This window comes from Colobus angolensis, unplaced genomic scaffold, assembly GCF_000951035.1.
Source record: "Colobus angolensis palliatus isolate OR3802 unplaced genomic scaffold, Cang.pa_1.0 Scaffold407, whole genome shotgun sequence".
Lineage (NCBI taxonomy): Eukaryota > Metazoa > Chordata > Mammalia > Primates > Cercopithecidae > Colobus > Colobus angolensis.
This window is the reverse complement of record NW_012117455.1, coordinates 26,135-41,242: the sequence shown is the minus strand read 5'-3', so window position 1 is coordinate 41,242 and position 15,108 is coordinate 26,135. Positions and strand designations below refer to the sequence as shown.

At 45.4% G+C, this 15,108-nt stretch overlaps 1 protein-coding gene across 2 annotated transcripts in view; it reads left to right on the top strand.

The window, feature by feature from the left end:
- Positions 1–14,679, top strand: part of BFAR (bifunctional apoptosis regulator) — a 48,971-nt gene extending 34,292 nt beyond the window's left edge. For both annotated transcript variants that reach the window (XM_011956018.1, XM_011956019.1), the window contains exons 6-8: positions 8,187–8,360; positions 10,262–10,464; positions 13,068–14,679. In XM_011956018.1, the coding sequence (XP_011811408.1) occupies positions 8,187–8,360; positions 10,262–10,464; positions 13,068–13,260 (570 nt within the window). In that variant the 3' untranslated portion in view covers positions 13,261–14,679. The remainder of the gene's footprint in view (positions 1–8,186; positions 8,361–10,261; positions 10,465–13,067) is intronic.
- Positions 14,680–15,108: the final 429 nt, after the last annotated feature.

The following is a 15,108-nucleotide window of genomic DNA, read 5'->3' as shown; positions in this document are numbered from 1 at the left end:
CCTTCCTCCCTCCCTTCCTCCCTTCCTTCCTTCCTTCCTTCCCTTTTCTTTCTTTTTGTTTTTGTTTTTCTTTTTTTCTAGCTCACTGCAACCTCCACCTCCCAGGTTCAAGAGATTCTCCTGCCTCAGCCTCATGAGCAGCTGGGATTACAGTTACACGCGACCACGCCCAACTAATGTTTATGTTTCTAGTAGAGATGGGGTTGCAGGATGTTGGCCAGGCTGATCTCAAACTCCTGACCTCAGGTGATCCGCCCACCTCCTGACCTCAGCTTCCCAAAGTGCCGGGATTACAGGCATGAGCCACTGCGCACAGCCTGTTTTACAAACAAATAAGGAAAGAGATGCTTATGTGTTTTGGGGACCTTGAATTGTTAGAATATCACTGGACGACAATTTGTCAATAACATTTCAGTTTAAACCGCATCTGCTCTTTAAGCCAGCATTTCACTCTTTTGCACTTGGAATGGAGGCAGTACAGTATGGTAATCAAGAGTGAGGCTCTGGGCTGGGTGCAGTGGCTCACAACTGTAATCCCAGCACTTTGGGAGGCCGAGGCAGGGGGGATGACCAGCAGTTTGAGATCAGCCTGACCAACATGGTGAAACCCTATCTGTACTAAAATCACAAAAATTAGCTGGGTGTGGTGGCGCATGCCTGTAGGTCCATTTACTTGGAGGCAGGAGAAATGCTTGAACTTGGGAGGTTGAGGCTGCAATAGCCAAGATCACACCGCTACACTGCAGCCTGGAGGGCAGAGCAAGACTCCATCTCAAAAAAAAAAAAAAAAAAAAAACAAAGAACAGAAACAAAAAGAGTAATGCTGTGGGCTGGGCATGGTGGTTCACAACTATAATGCTAGTACTTTGGAAGGCTGAGGTGAGAGGACTGCTTGAGCCCAGGAGTTCAAGACTAAGCTGGGTAACATGGCAAGACCCCATCTCTACAAAAAGTACGCACACAAAAAAAATTGGTTGAGTATGGTGGTGCCAGCCATTTGCGAGGCTGAGGCTGCAGTAAACCATGATCAAGCCACTGCACTCCAGCCTGGGCGACAGAGTGAGACCCTGTTTCAGAAAAAAAAAAAGTAAGGCTCTGGCACTAGCCTGCCTGGGCCAGCTCCTTCAAGACATACCACCTGTTGGAACACCAGCAAGTACCTGCGCCTCTCCTTGCCTGATTCCTCCTGGGTAAATAACCTTAGAGGGTCATTGTGTGACTCCAATATTTGATTAACAGAAAGTCATTAAAGAAGTTATTCACTGTAGCATTGTTGGTAATTGCAGGGAGTAGAAAACAACCTAAGTACCCCTCATTAGGAACAAGCTGAATAAATAAGGCACACCCATGTAGGCAGCCACTGGAAAAGGGGACAAAGACTTTGTGTTCATAAGGAACGTTGGGCCAGGCACAGTGGCTCGAGCCTGTAATACCAGCAGTTTGGGAGGACGAGGTGGGTGGATCACTTGAGGCCAGGAGTTCCAGACCAGACTGACCAACATGGTGAAACCCCGTCTTACTAAAAATACAAAAATTAGCGAGGTGTGGTGGTGGGTGCCTATAATCTCAGCTACTCAGGAAGCTACGGCAGGAGAATTGCTTGAACTCAGGAGGTGGAGGTTGCAGTGAGCTGAGATGGTGTCACTGCACTCCAGCCTAAGTGACAGAGTGAGACACTGTCTCAAAAGAAAAAAAAAAAAAATGCTTGTTTACTATGTGCATGTATTACCTTAATAACTAGTTTCAAATATCATAAAGAATACATGTGGAGTTCCTGAAATAGAATGTTTGTTATTTTTTGTGTTACTGGTGTTTTGTTTTGTTTTGTTTTGTTTTTTTGAAACGGAGTCTCGCTCTGTCGCCCAGTCTGGAGTGCAGTGGCGCGATCTCAGCTCACTGCAAGCTCCACCTCCCAGGTTCACGCCATTCTCCTGCCTCAGCCTCCTGAGTAGCTGGGACTACAGGTGCCTGCCACCACACCTGGCTAATTTTTGTATTTTTAGTAGAGACGGGGTTTCATTGTGTTAGCCAGGATAGTCTCGATCTCCTGACCTCATGATCCGCCCACCTTGGCCTCCCAAAGTGCTGGGATTACAGGCGTGAGCCACTGCACCTGGCGTGTTTTTGTTTTTTTGAGACAGAGTCTCACTGTTGCCCAGACTGGAGTGCAATGGTGTGACATTAGCTCACTACAACCTCCGCCTTCCAGGTTCAAGCGATTCTCATACCTCAGCCTCCAGAGTAGCTAGGAATACATGCACATGCCACCATGCCCAGCTAACTTTGTATTTTTAGTAGAGACAGGGTTTTACCATGTTGACCAGGCTAGGCTTGAACTCCTGACCTCAGGTGATCGGCCCTCCTCAGCCTCCCAAAGTGCTGGGATTACAGGCGTGAGCCACTGTGCCCAGCCAAGCTGCCATATTTTTCATAGGTAAATATTTCAGCATTAATCTCTAAAAAAAAAAAAAAAAAAAATTCTTTTTGGAAAAGGAGTCTCACTGTGTTGCCCAGGCTGGTCTCAAATTCCTGGTCAAGCAATCCTTCTACCTCAGCCTCCCAAGTAGCTGGGACTACAGGCAAAGGCTACTGAAGCAGCTACATTGTCTGGGGTAAAAAAAACGGGTTTGTCCTCTTGCACCAGGAAAATGTAGGACACAGACACACAAGAGGAGTTGAGCAGAGGTTTAACAGGCAAAAGTAAGAGAAAGGAAAACAGCTCTGTCTCTAGTGTGAGAGAGGGGACTTCTAAGAGGAAAAGACTGGTGGGCAGTAGATGCGCTGGAATTTGTAGTCAGGTTTGAGGGGCTGTGTCTGGTTTACATAGGGCTCACAGACTGGTTCGATCAGGTGTGATGTTTCCACAGTACACAGGAAGGGTGGCCACCCCACCCTAGTCTTATTATGCAAATGAACTTTCTGTCACCTTGGCTGGTGCTATCTTGTCTGCTCCTTACTGTACTGTACATGTGGCTGACAAAGAGAAGGGAAAATGGAGCCGCTATCTTGAACATGATGGATATAACTGCCGGCATCTTTGTTTGCAGTTCCATTTTACAGGCTGCTGTTTGTTAGAAAGGAAAATGATTTGAGGCTGCTTTTCATTAAAAGGAAAACCTTACTGAGGACTCCGGTACCCTCACTATCTGCCTGAGTAATTTCTTCTTCACTCCTGTATCACTACCATGTCCTGCTTGAGAAGTAAAGACTTTTTAAATGACAAAATTATAATATCACCATTGTACACCCCTCCACCAATGAATAGTAATTCTGAATTTTTTTTTTTTTTTGAGATGGAGTTTTGCTCTTGTCGCCCAGGCTGGAGTGCAATGGCACAATCTCAGCTCACTGCAAACTCCGCCTCCTGGGTTCAAGCGATTCCCCTCCCCTCCTGAGTAGCTGGGATTACAGGTGTGCACCTCCATGCCCAGCTAATTTTTTGTATTTTTAGTAGAGATGGGATTTCACCATGTTGGCCAGGCTGATCTCAAATTGCTGACCTCAGGTGATCCATCCGCCTCGGCCTCCCAAAGTGCTGGGATTACAGGCATGAGCCACTGCACCCGGCCAGTTCTCTGATATTATTAAATAACTTGTCAACTTTTAAATATCTCACTTTTTCTTTAAAGTGGGTTTGTTGCAGTCGGGGTCCAAACAAGGTCTATCTTTAGTTGTTATGTCTCTTAAGTCTCTTAGTTTACGGATTCTCTCTCCCTCTGTTACCCCACATTTATTTCAACAAAGAAACTAGATCATTTTGTCCCATAGACTGTTCCACATTTTGAATTTAGCTGATTTTCAGTCACCTAGCAGGCCCCTCTGCCCCCTACATATCCAGAAATCTGGTAGTTAGATCTAGAGACTTACTTTGGTTCAGGGTTGCCAAAGCCAGGTTTGGCAAGACTGTTTCATGGGTGATGGTGGTGGTTTGTTTCATTAAGTGGCTCATAACGTCCAGTGTTCTCTTTAACAGATGGCAGCAACCCTGTGATCATGATTGTTTAGATCTGTCATTAGGGTTATAAACCAGTGATAATATATCACTGCTTCTTCATTGCTTCTTCATTTAGTAGCTGAAATAAATCTTTAAGAAAAGAAATTTTTCCTCATTCTTTGATTACCCTGAATATAGTTTGTACTAGAAAGGCAGGTTAAATGCTTGATGCTTTCCTTTTATTTGTCAGTTTCAGAATAGTGACCTGGTTCACTACTGTCTACTAAAGGTGGCCACTTTCTTTCTTCAGGATCGTAAGCGGGATTTTAGCATTCTTGATGTGTTTCAGTATATTTTAGTGATTATACTTGTTGATGCTCAAGTTATCCTTTTTTGAGTAGGAACCTCCTCAAATTATTTTCTGAGTTTTTTGTTTTTTGTTTTTTTAATTTAACTTTTTAATTGGGGTAGAATGTACTTGCTAGTGAGCCCTCTTTTAAGAGATGGGGCCAGGTGCGGTGGCTCATGACTGTAATCCCAGCACTTTGGGCGGCAGAGGTGGGCAGATCACCTGAGGTCAGGACAGAGTTCCAGATTAGCCTGACCAACATAGTGAAACCTCGTCTGTACTAAAAATACAAAAATTAGCTGGGTGTGGTGGTGCGCGCCTATAATCCCAGCTACTCAGAAGGCTGAAGCAAGAGAATTGCTTGAACCCAGAGGTTTCAGTGAACCATTGCACTCCAGCCTGGGCGACAGAGTGAGACTCCATCTCAAAAAAAAAAAAAAAAAAAAAAAAAAGACGGGTCTTGCTCTGGCACCCAGGCTGGAGTGCAGTAGCACGATCATGACTCACTGCATCCTCAAACTCCTGGGCTCCAGTGATCCTCCCATCTCAGCCTCTCTAGCAGCTGGGATTACAGGCACACGCCACCATGCCTGACTCATTTGTTTTTTTTTTAATAGAAATGAGGTCTCATTTTGTTGCCCAGGCTTGTTTCAGACTCGTAGCTTCAAGCAGTCCTCCCCCCTTGGCCTCCCAAAGTGCTTTTATTATAGGCGTAAGCCACCATGCCTGACCTTAGTTCTTTTGATGTGACCTCATTGGTGTTTGATAGTTTCCCTTCTCGTGTGTCAAGATGGTCAGGTTACTCCTGTACCTTTCTTGCCCCAGACTTGGAAATCTGCCATTTCACTAGTTGGATCTTTTCTTAAAATCTTTAGATTTTCTTAAAATCACTTTAGAAAATATCAGATATAAACAAAAATAAAGGGATAAATGTATTTAGAGTCAGTTTCAGTGATGACCAACTCATGGCCATTCCTACTTCCTTACTACCCCTCTACTTACACCCCAAACCCGGGATTATTTTAAAGCATACCCGAACATCATCTTATTCCACCCCTAAATACTGTAGTATGCATTTGTTTCTTCTTTTTTTTTGAGACCAAGTCTCGCTCTATCACCCAGGCTGGAGTGCAGTGGCACAATCTCGGCTCAATGCAACATCCACCTCCCAGTTTCAAGCAATTCTCCTGCCTCAGCCTTCTGAGTAGCTGGGACTACAAGTGCCCACCACCATGCCTGGCTAATTTTTGTATTTTTAGTAGAGACGGGGTTTTGCCATGTTAGCCAGGCTGGTCTCGAAATCCTAACCTCAAGTCATCCACCCGCCTGAACCTCCCAAAGTGCTGGGATTATGGGTGTGATCCACCACACCCGGCCTGTAGTATACAATTTATTTTTATTTATTTATTTCTTTATTTTTGAGATGGAGTCTCGCTCTGTCGCCAGGGTGGAATGCAGTGGCGTGATCTTGCCTCACTGCAACCTCCATCTCCCGGATTCAAGCGATTCTCCTGCCTCAGCCTCCTGAGTAGCTGGGACTACAAGTGCCCACCACCACGCCTGGCTAATTTTTTTTGTATTTTTAGTAGAGACGGGGTTTCACTATGCTGGTCAGGCTGGTCTTGATCTCTTGACCTCAAGCAGTCTGCCTGCCTCAGCCTCCCAAAGTGCTGGGATTGCATGTGTGAGCTGTCACGCCCAGCTTCTGTAGTATGCATTTCTAAAGAGAAAGAATCATGCAATCATCATCACACTTTAAAAAAAATCTAACAGCAAGTTATTCATAGCATCAGGTAAGTTGAATGTTTTAGCAGTTTTTGTTGAGGTAAAATTGATATACACCTGCTTAAAGTGTATGATGTGATAAGTTTGACATATGCACAGCCATGAAACCATCACCACAGTGAAGATGGGGAACATCTCAGTCACTCCCAGAAGTTTCCTCCTGCCCCTGTTAAGCCCTCCCTCCCAGCCCTCCCAATTCCAACAAGGATGCAGTGATCTCCACTGGGCACTGGGGATTTAATTTGCATTTCTCATTTAATTTGCGTTCACGTGCTTATTTGCCATCTTTATATCTTCTGTGGTAAAGTGCTCATTTTATTTTGATGCTACTAAGAATCAAATAAACTGAATTTTTTTTTTTTTTTGAGACGGAGTTTTGCTCTTGTCACCCAGGCTGGAGTGCAATGGCAAGATCTCAGCTCACTGCAACCTCTGCCTCCTGGGTTTAAGTGATTGTCCTGTCTCAGCCTCCCGGGTAGCTAGGATTACAGGCGCTTGCCACCACGCCCACCTAATTTTTGTGTTTTTAGTAGAGATGGGGTTTTATATCGGTCAGGCTGGTCTCGAACTCCTGACCTCAGGTGATCCACCTACCTCGGCCTCCCAAAGTGCCGGGATTACAGGTGTGAGCCACTGCACCCGGCCTTCTTTTTTTTAAGAGACAAGGTCTTAGGCTGAACATGGTGGCTCACACCTGTAATCCCAGCACTTTGGGAGACCAAGGCAGGTGGATCACCTGAGGTCAGGAGTTCGAGACCAGCCTGGCCAACATAGTGAAACCCTGTGTCTACTAAAAATACAAAAATTAGCCAGGCGTGGTGTTACTCACTTGTAATCTCAACTACTTGGGAGGCCGAGGCAGGAGAATTGCTTGAATCCAAGAGGTAGATGTTGCAGTGAGCCAAAAATGCACCACTGCACTCCAGCCTGGATGACACAGCAAGACCCTGTCTCAAAAAATTAAGAGACAGGGTCTTGCTTTGTCGCTCAGGCTGGTCTTGAACTCCTGGCCTCAGGCAATCCTCTTGCCTCCCAAAGTGTTAGGATTACAGGTGTGAGCCACCGTGCTTAGCCTGAGTCATCTATTCAGTTACTTTTATAATAAGGAAGTAAACATTTACTGTAGTAAAACTTGATTTACAAAAGTGAAGAAAATGAAAATGGCTATGTGAATTCCATGTTAAGAATCTGCTGTAACCATAGATTTCACTGGTTTCACTGTTATACTCAATGCAGTACTAAACATCTTGTATATAAAGTCTGTATTTCAGATTCATCTATTCAGTTACTTTTATAATAAGGAAGTAAACATTTACTGTAGTAAAACTTGATTTACAAAAGTGAAGAAAATGAAAATGGCTATGTGAATTCCATGTTAAGAATCTGCTGTAACCATAGATTTCACTGGTTTCACTGTTATACTCAATGCAGTACTAAACATCTTGTATATAAAGTCTGTATTTCAGATTCTTTGCATTAAGTGGTGCCCACTTACAGAGTGATTGAATTAAACAATTTTAAAACTCCAATACCTTTTTCAAAATAGCTTTTTAAAAAGGCTATATTCTGCAAGGAGGGTGCAAGAGTATGCTTTTCAACCCTCCCCCAGCTATAGCTAGAGATTGGATCTTTTTTTTTTTTTTTTTGAGCTGGAATATCTCTCTGTTCCATAGACTGGAGTGCAGTGGCACAATCTCAGCACATTGCAACCTCCACCTCCTGGGTTCAAGTGATTCTCCAGCCTCAGCCTCCCAAGTAGCTGGGACTACAGGGCATGCGCCACTACGCCCAGCTAATTTTTGTATTTTTAGTAGAGATGGCATTTCACCATGTTGGCCAGGCTGGTCTCAAATTGCTAACCTCAAGTGATCTTCCCACCTCAGCCTCCTGAAGTGTTGGGATTTACAGGCGTGAGCCACCATGCTCCGCCAAGATCGGATCTTTATACAATGTAACCCAAAATGTGGATCACTTGACCTCTTCTTGCCATTCGTTCATTCATGCATTGTACGTACCATGCAAAAAGGCTGATGGCAACAAGCTAGAGATGGGAAGGGGCGTGGGTGGGCAGCTGGTCGCTATGGTTGTAATGTGGCCCTGTACTCTTCTTCTCTGCAGGCTGTGAACCCAGGCAGGTCTCTGTTCTTGCTGTACGCCCTCAAGAGCTCCCCCAGGCTGAGTCTGCTCTACCTGTACCTGTTTGACTACACCGACACCTTCCTACCCTTCATCCACACCATCTGCCCTCTGCAAGAAGACAGCTCTGGGGAGGACGTCGTCACCAAGCTTCTGGTAGGTCTGCACAGTGCCTGGAATAAAATTATTCCCCCGTTGAGTGATTTGCAGAGATTGCTACCCACCATGGGTGCCATGTTTCTTCAGTTTCACCCATGAACTCCTTCAGAATGTCTGCTAAGTCATTTGAGAGTAATATCCTTTGCTTTGCTTCTCTTGAGGCCAGTCCTGACCTGTTCATATCAAGTCACATGGATAGAGGAATCATCAAGTATAATCCACACCCATAAATAATAAAACAATTTTGAAATCTCCAGAGATCCTTTTTTTTCCCCAAAGATCCTTGTAAACACTATAATCAAGTGTCTGGCTAACTGGTTTCAGCCTTGAATATAGTTTGAAGCCTGCTAATCAGATCCCTTGCACATTCCTCCTCTAATTACCCAGTCTCCACTTGCTGTTTACCTCACCAGACTGGCTGTGCAGAGACCCTGACCTTTAATTTCATTTTTTGATTGATTGTTGGAGATAGGGTCTCACTCTTTTTCCCAGGCTGGAGTGCAGTGGCACAACCACAGCTCACTGCAGCCTCAACCTCCTGGACTCAAGCGATCCTCACAACTCAGCCTCCCAAGTAGCTGGGACTACAGGCGAGCACCACCACCCAGCTAATTTTTGCATTTTTTGCAGAGACAGGTTTTCACCATGTTGCCCAGCCTGGTCTTGAACTACTCAATTCAAACCATCCTCCCACCTCACCCTCCCAAAGTGTTGAGATTATAGGCATGAGCCACTGCACCTGGCACCCAACCCTTCAATTTTAACGAGCTCCAACAGCCTCTGCTTGTTCATCAGGCTAATTTTTTATCTGCTAATATCTAATTGGAAAGCTTTTCCTCCTGCCACCACAAAATTTACCTTTTTTCGGAGGGAGGAGGGAGTGTTTGTAATTTTCCCACAAACTACCATTATTCTACCATAGCCGATGCTGAATTTAGCAAATGGTTCAAGCTACCCATGCAGTGATGGGACAATAAAACACTGGTTAATTTAAATTTATTTCTATTTATTCATAATTCATGCTTAGATTTTTATTTCTGAGCTTCCATAATTATGTGACAAGCATTTCATTTCAACCTTTTTGCTAACATTTACTTAATTTGAGATTAATTATGGCTGGGCGCAGTGGTTCACGCCTGTAATCCAAGCACTTTGGGAGGCAGAGGCAGGTGAATCACCTGAGGTCAGGAGTTTCGAGACCAGCCTGGCCAATATGACAAAACCCCGTCTCTACTAAAAATACAAAAATTAGCCAGGCGTGGTGGTGTATGCCTTTAATCCCAGCTGCTCAGGAAACTGAGACAGGAAAATCACTTGAACCCAGTAGGTGGAGGCTGCAGTGAGCCGAGATAGCACCACTGCTTTCCAGCCTGGGTGAAAGATTAAGACTCTGTCTCAAAAAAAAAAAAAAAAAAAGGACTAATTATTACAAGATGAGTTGATGGATGGAAATTTCATTTTAGATTGTTGGATGTGTGTGTGTGTTGTAATCAATGTAGAACTCACTGTGATCATCACAATTTCTTTTCCTTTTTTTTTTTTTTTCTGAGACAGAGTCTCCCTCTGTCACCCAGGATGGAGTGCAGTAGTGTGATCTCAACTCACTGCAACCTCCACGTCCCAGGTTCAAGTGATTCTCCTGCCTCAGCCTCTAGAGTAGTTGGGACTACAGGTGCACAGCACCACACTTGGCCAATTTTTGTGTTTTTAGTAGAGATGGGGCTTCACCATGTTGGCCAGCCTGGTCTTAAACTCCTGACCTCAGGTGATCCACCCACCTAGGCCTCCCAAAGTGCTGGGATTACAGGTGTGAGCCACCGTGCCCAGCCTGATCATCACAGTATTTTGTGTAAAAGTCAGTCCTCATGACTTCTTGCATCTGTGTGTTGTTTTTCAAGGATCTTAAGGAGCCTACGTGGAAGCAGTGGAGAGAGTTCCTGGTCAAATACTCCTTCCTTCCATACCAGCTGATTGCCGAGTTTGCTTGGGACTGGCTGGAGGTCCATTACTGGACATCACGGTTTCTCATCATCAATGCTATGTTACTCTCAGTTCTGGAATTGTTCTCCTTTTGGAGAATCTGGTCGAGAAGTGAACTGAAGTAAGTATATTTTAATGGTTGTCACAACTGGGGATGGGAAAGAAATACCAAGTGAGGGAAAGATCTTTTTATTTCTCACACTTGAAATAAATCCTCTGTCCACCCAGACCCTTCAGACTCTGCTTTGAGAAACCCAGCTTAAGCAGTGAATAGGACAATTACCTTGTGTTTTGCGGGTGGAGATTGTGGTGCTCATTGTTAAAAGTATTTTCCTATATGTCTTTATGCAATATACCATTTAATTTCAGGGGGAGGGGGTCAAAGGATTTTAATAATCAAGGAATAAGCAACTAAGTAGAAAAGGGTCTCTTTTAAGGTAGGCAGGCCTGTGCAAACCTATCCCCTAAATCAGAGGAAGCTGAGGGACTGAAGAAAGAAGCTGACACATTCAGTTTCTCAGAAAGAAACATTTAATAAAGCCTTGCAAACAGAAGCCCTATCTGTGTCTTGGATGGCAGCGAGACAAGATGGTGGATCCCCAGACCCAAGACTTGTATACATAGGGAAGAGGCATACATGCTTCATTCAGAAGGGACGTGCAGAACAATTGCTTAGGCTCAGGATTTATGGTAAGTACGAGAACAATAAGGCCGTTTCACCTAAGGGCAGGATTTATGTGACATATGTGTTCTTACACAAGAAACGTTAGATAAACCAGAGATGTTAGAGGCTTCGCCCAAACCGGAGTTAGTGAGAAGTCAACATGGCAGATTAGCATCCAATATGGAGTTGCTGTGGCCTCCACAGGGTGCTTTATAGAAAATGGCAGTAAGGTAGAGCATAAAGAGATCTCATGGGAAATTCTGTAGGCATGAGTTCTAATCCTGATCTGCCACCAACTAGGATAATAATAACTTAGGCTTCAAGCATGACTGGACCGTGAGACCCAAACGCTGTCACCAGGGCTGGCTCTTTCTCTGTCCCTCATGGCACTGTTCTTTCTTGTGTTTTCTGCGTCAGGCAGCTCTCTTCATGTGGGGGCCCTTGGCTTCTCCACTCCAGTCTTTGATCTGTGCAGCTTAACAAACCTCCAGGAAGCAAGCACTTCCTTCCCCGTGGCACTGGAAAAGGTCTCAGGGCTCACACGCCTTTGTTCTTATGGACCCAGCCTGGGTCACATGCCCACTGCAATCCATCACCCCAATCCTGCAGGGCTACCCCAGGCTTGGGGCATGAGCTCACCCCACAACCAGAGGCTGGTTTCAGCCCTACCCAGACCACGTGGAAAAGAACAAAGGAGAGAGAATCCCCAAAACCTAGAGGCCGTTGCTGGGTGCGGTGGCTCTTGCCTGTAATCCTAGCATTTTGGGAGGCCAAGGCAGGTGGATCACCTGAGGTCAGGAGTGTGAGACCAGCCTGGCCAACATAGTGAAACGTCATCGCTACCAAAAATACAAAAATTAGCCAGGCGTGGTGGTGGGTGCCTGTAATCCCAGCTACTCAGGAGGCTGAGGCAGGAGGATCGCTTGAACCCAGGGAGGTGGAGGTTGCAGTGAGCCAAGATTGAGTCATTGCGCTCCAGCCTGGGCGACAAAGCGAGACTCCATCTCAAAAAAACCCCAAAAACTTAGAAGCTGTTTCCAGAAGAAAGGGACAGGCAGAAGTAACATGGCCACCCTTGCAGCCTTCTACCTTGACGTTCTGTGACTTGCAACCTTATGAATGGTTCTGAGAACCCAACAATCTCTCTCACCTTTCCCGTGGTGACTCACTAGGTAAAAATCAAAAAAGAATCTCCCTCATTTCTTTCCATTTAGCAAACTCACTTATTTATACACAATCCGCATATTTATGCCCCTACTGTACTCCTGGTTCTCTGCTGGGCATGGCAGATCTTTTGGTAAAGAAGACAGTCTATACTGTGAGGCCCTACAGCCTAACAAAGAAAATATGTATGTTAAAAAATAGATGGCCAGGCACCTTGGCTAATGCCTGTAATCCCAGCACTTTGGGAGGCAAGAGGGTTGCTTGAGGCCAAGATGGGCAATGTGACAAAACCCTGTCTGTACAAAAAATACAAAAAATTAACTGGGCATGGTGGTGCACACCTGTAGTCCCAGCAACTCCAGAGGATGAGGTGGAAGGATTCCCTGAGCCCAGGAGTTTGAGACCAGCCTGGGTAGCATAGCGAGACCACCTTATCTCTACTTAAAAAAAAAAGAAAGGAAAAAGAAGAACGAGATGTGGTGATGTGTGCCTGTGATCCCAGCTACTCAGCAGAATCACGAGACCTGGAGGTTGAGGCTGCAGTTGAGCCACATTTGCATCACTGCACTCCAGCTGGGACAAAGGAATGAGACCCTGTCTCAAAAGAAAAAAAAAAATTATGTAAGTGTTAACAAAGTGATGAAGCAGGTGAAGTTGAGGCTGTCACAGGGAGGCCTTGCCCGGTGTGGGGACAAAGAAGCTCCCTCTAGGTCATGTCCCTGAGAGTTAAAGATGGGTTGAGTAGGCAGAGGTCTCAGGCACCGGGGACAGAAGACAAGGACATTCAGCACAGGCAGCCACGCTCTTCCCAGCACCCAGAAAAGGCCCAGGGCCCGGACATCTGGGCGTGGTCATGAGAATCACCTCTGATTCAGCCTCTTCTCTTCTTGCTTCAGGACTGTGCCTCAGAGGATGTGGAGCCACTTCTGGAAAGTATCAACACAGGGGCTTTTTGTGGCCATGTTCTGGCCCCTCATCCCTCAGTTTGTTTGCAACTGTTTGTTTTACTGGGCCCTGTACTTTAACCCAATTATTAACATTGATCTTGTGGTCAAGGAACTCCGGCGGCTGGAAACCCAGGTGTTGTGACTGGCACTGCCCAGGCTGAGACTCTTCTTCAAGTCCCGCTGACGTCTGAGCTTTGACGCTTAAGAGGGGTGAGGCAGGGAGCAGACTTCCTATTTTCTACCCCCAGTAAAACAAGGTGCTGCTTTGTATGTCAAACGCTCCAACCATGTCCTCTCCCCGTCGGCCTGTGGGTGGTATCAGCAGGGACTGACATCCGCGCAGGGAGGATTGTCTGTTTGGCTGACACAGCAGCAGCCCTTCCCACCCAGCCGCCTTCCTCACAGGGACTAGGAGGCTTAGTCCCCGACGGCTGGCAAGACTCAGGGTTCTCAGTGGACACAGTGTGGGTGACATCATAAGGGCGCCACATCAGTCCCCTCCCCAACCTCAGTGACTGACAGAGGATCCTAGATCTCAGAGCCCGAGACCAGGCTTACTGGGGCCTGGCCTGTCCTCTAAGTCAAGTTTAGGAAAACAAGGATAAGATTCTGTCATAGGTATGGAGTGTCGCACATAAAAAGTACCGAAGAAAACCCAAAATTCAATCAACAATTCTGTCTTATTGAAGAGTTGCTAGGATTCAGAGTAAAACTCAAAGGATTCAGTTTGAGCGTAGAATGATGGTTAGACTTGTAGTCACTGGACTTGTTACTGTTTTGCTTTATGGAAATCATTGAAGGTCTGGATCCCTTTCTCTGAATGGAGAGATTGAGAGAGATGTCGGGCAGTTCCCATTAGATTGAGTGGCCTCCGTGTTATTTAAAATTGTTTTGGCGATGCCTCACCCCTGTAATCCCAGCACTTTGGGAGGGTGAGGCAGGCAGATCACTTGAGGTCAGGAGTTCAAGACCAGTCTAGCCAACATAGTGAAACCTCGTCTCTACTAAAAATACAAAAATTAGCCAAGTGTGATGGCGTGCACCTGTAATACCAGCTACTTGGAATTGGAAATCGCCTGAACCCGGGAGGTAGAGGTTGCAGGGAGGGAGACTGCACCACTGCACTCCAGCCTGGGTGACAGAGGGAGATTCTGTCAAAAAAAAAAAAAAAAAAATTCGTCTGTAAAATAAATTCCAGGATAGTCCTTTTTTTCAAGGAAATATTTTATAAATTGACCTCACACTGTATAATCTTTATTGTCCTATCCTGATGTATAACACAGCAGGTATAATTACACCAAGTGCTATAATCGTAAATATGGAATGAGGTGAACTATGGCCTTTTATTTCCTTCCAATGTGAACACAGCAGGTGTGAGATGTCATCTCGGAAGACTGGCCTTGCAGAAATAGGCCTACATCCGAAATATTCTCTTGTGACTGCATGAACCATTAATTAACCCATTGTATCTTTGAGTGAAGATTTTACTCAAACGTTGCATCTGGAAGTTTGAAGAAATTACTTGAAATAAAAATAAAGATTTTTATACAGATAAAACCTATATGTAGAGAAAAAGCAATTGTCTAGAAAACACGAAACTTCTGCATTGCCTGATAGAATCTTCTAGTCATGGGCTGAGCATGGTGGTTCGCGCCTGTAATCCCAGCACTTTGGGAGGCCAGGGTGGATGGATCACTTGAGGTCAGGAGTTCGAGACTAGCCTTACCAACGTGATGAAACCATGTCTCTACTGAAAATACAAAGAGTAGCCAGGCATGGTGGCGCGCACCTATAGTCCCAGCTACTTGGGAGGCTGAGGCAGGAGAATCACTTGAACCCGGGAGGCAGAAGTTGCACTGAGCCAAGATCGCACCACTGCACTCCATCTGGGTAACAGAGCAAGACTCCGTCTCCAAAAAAAAAAAAAATCATCTAGTCAATCTAGTCATGCGCTTAAATCCCCCAGCCTGATGCAGATACTGAGCCAAGG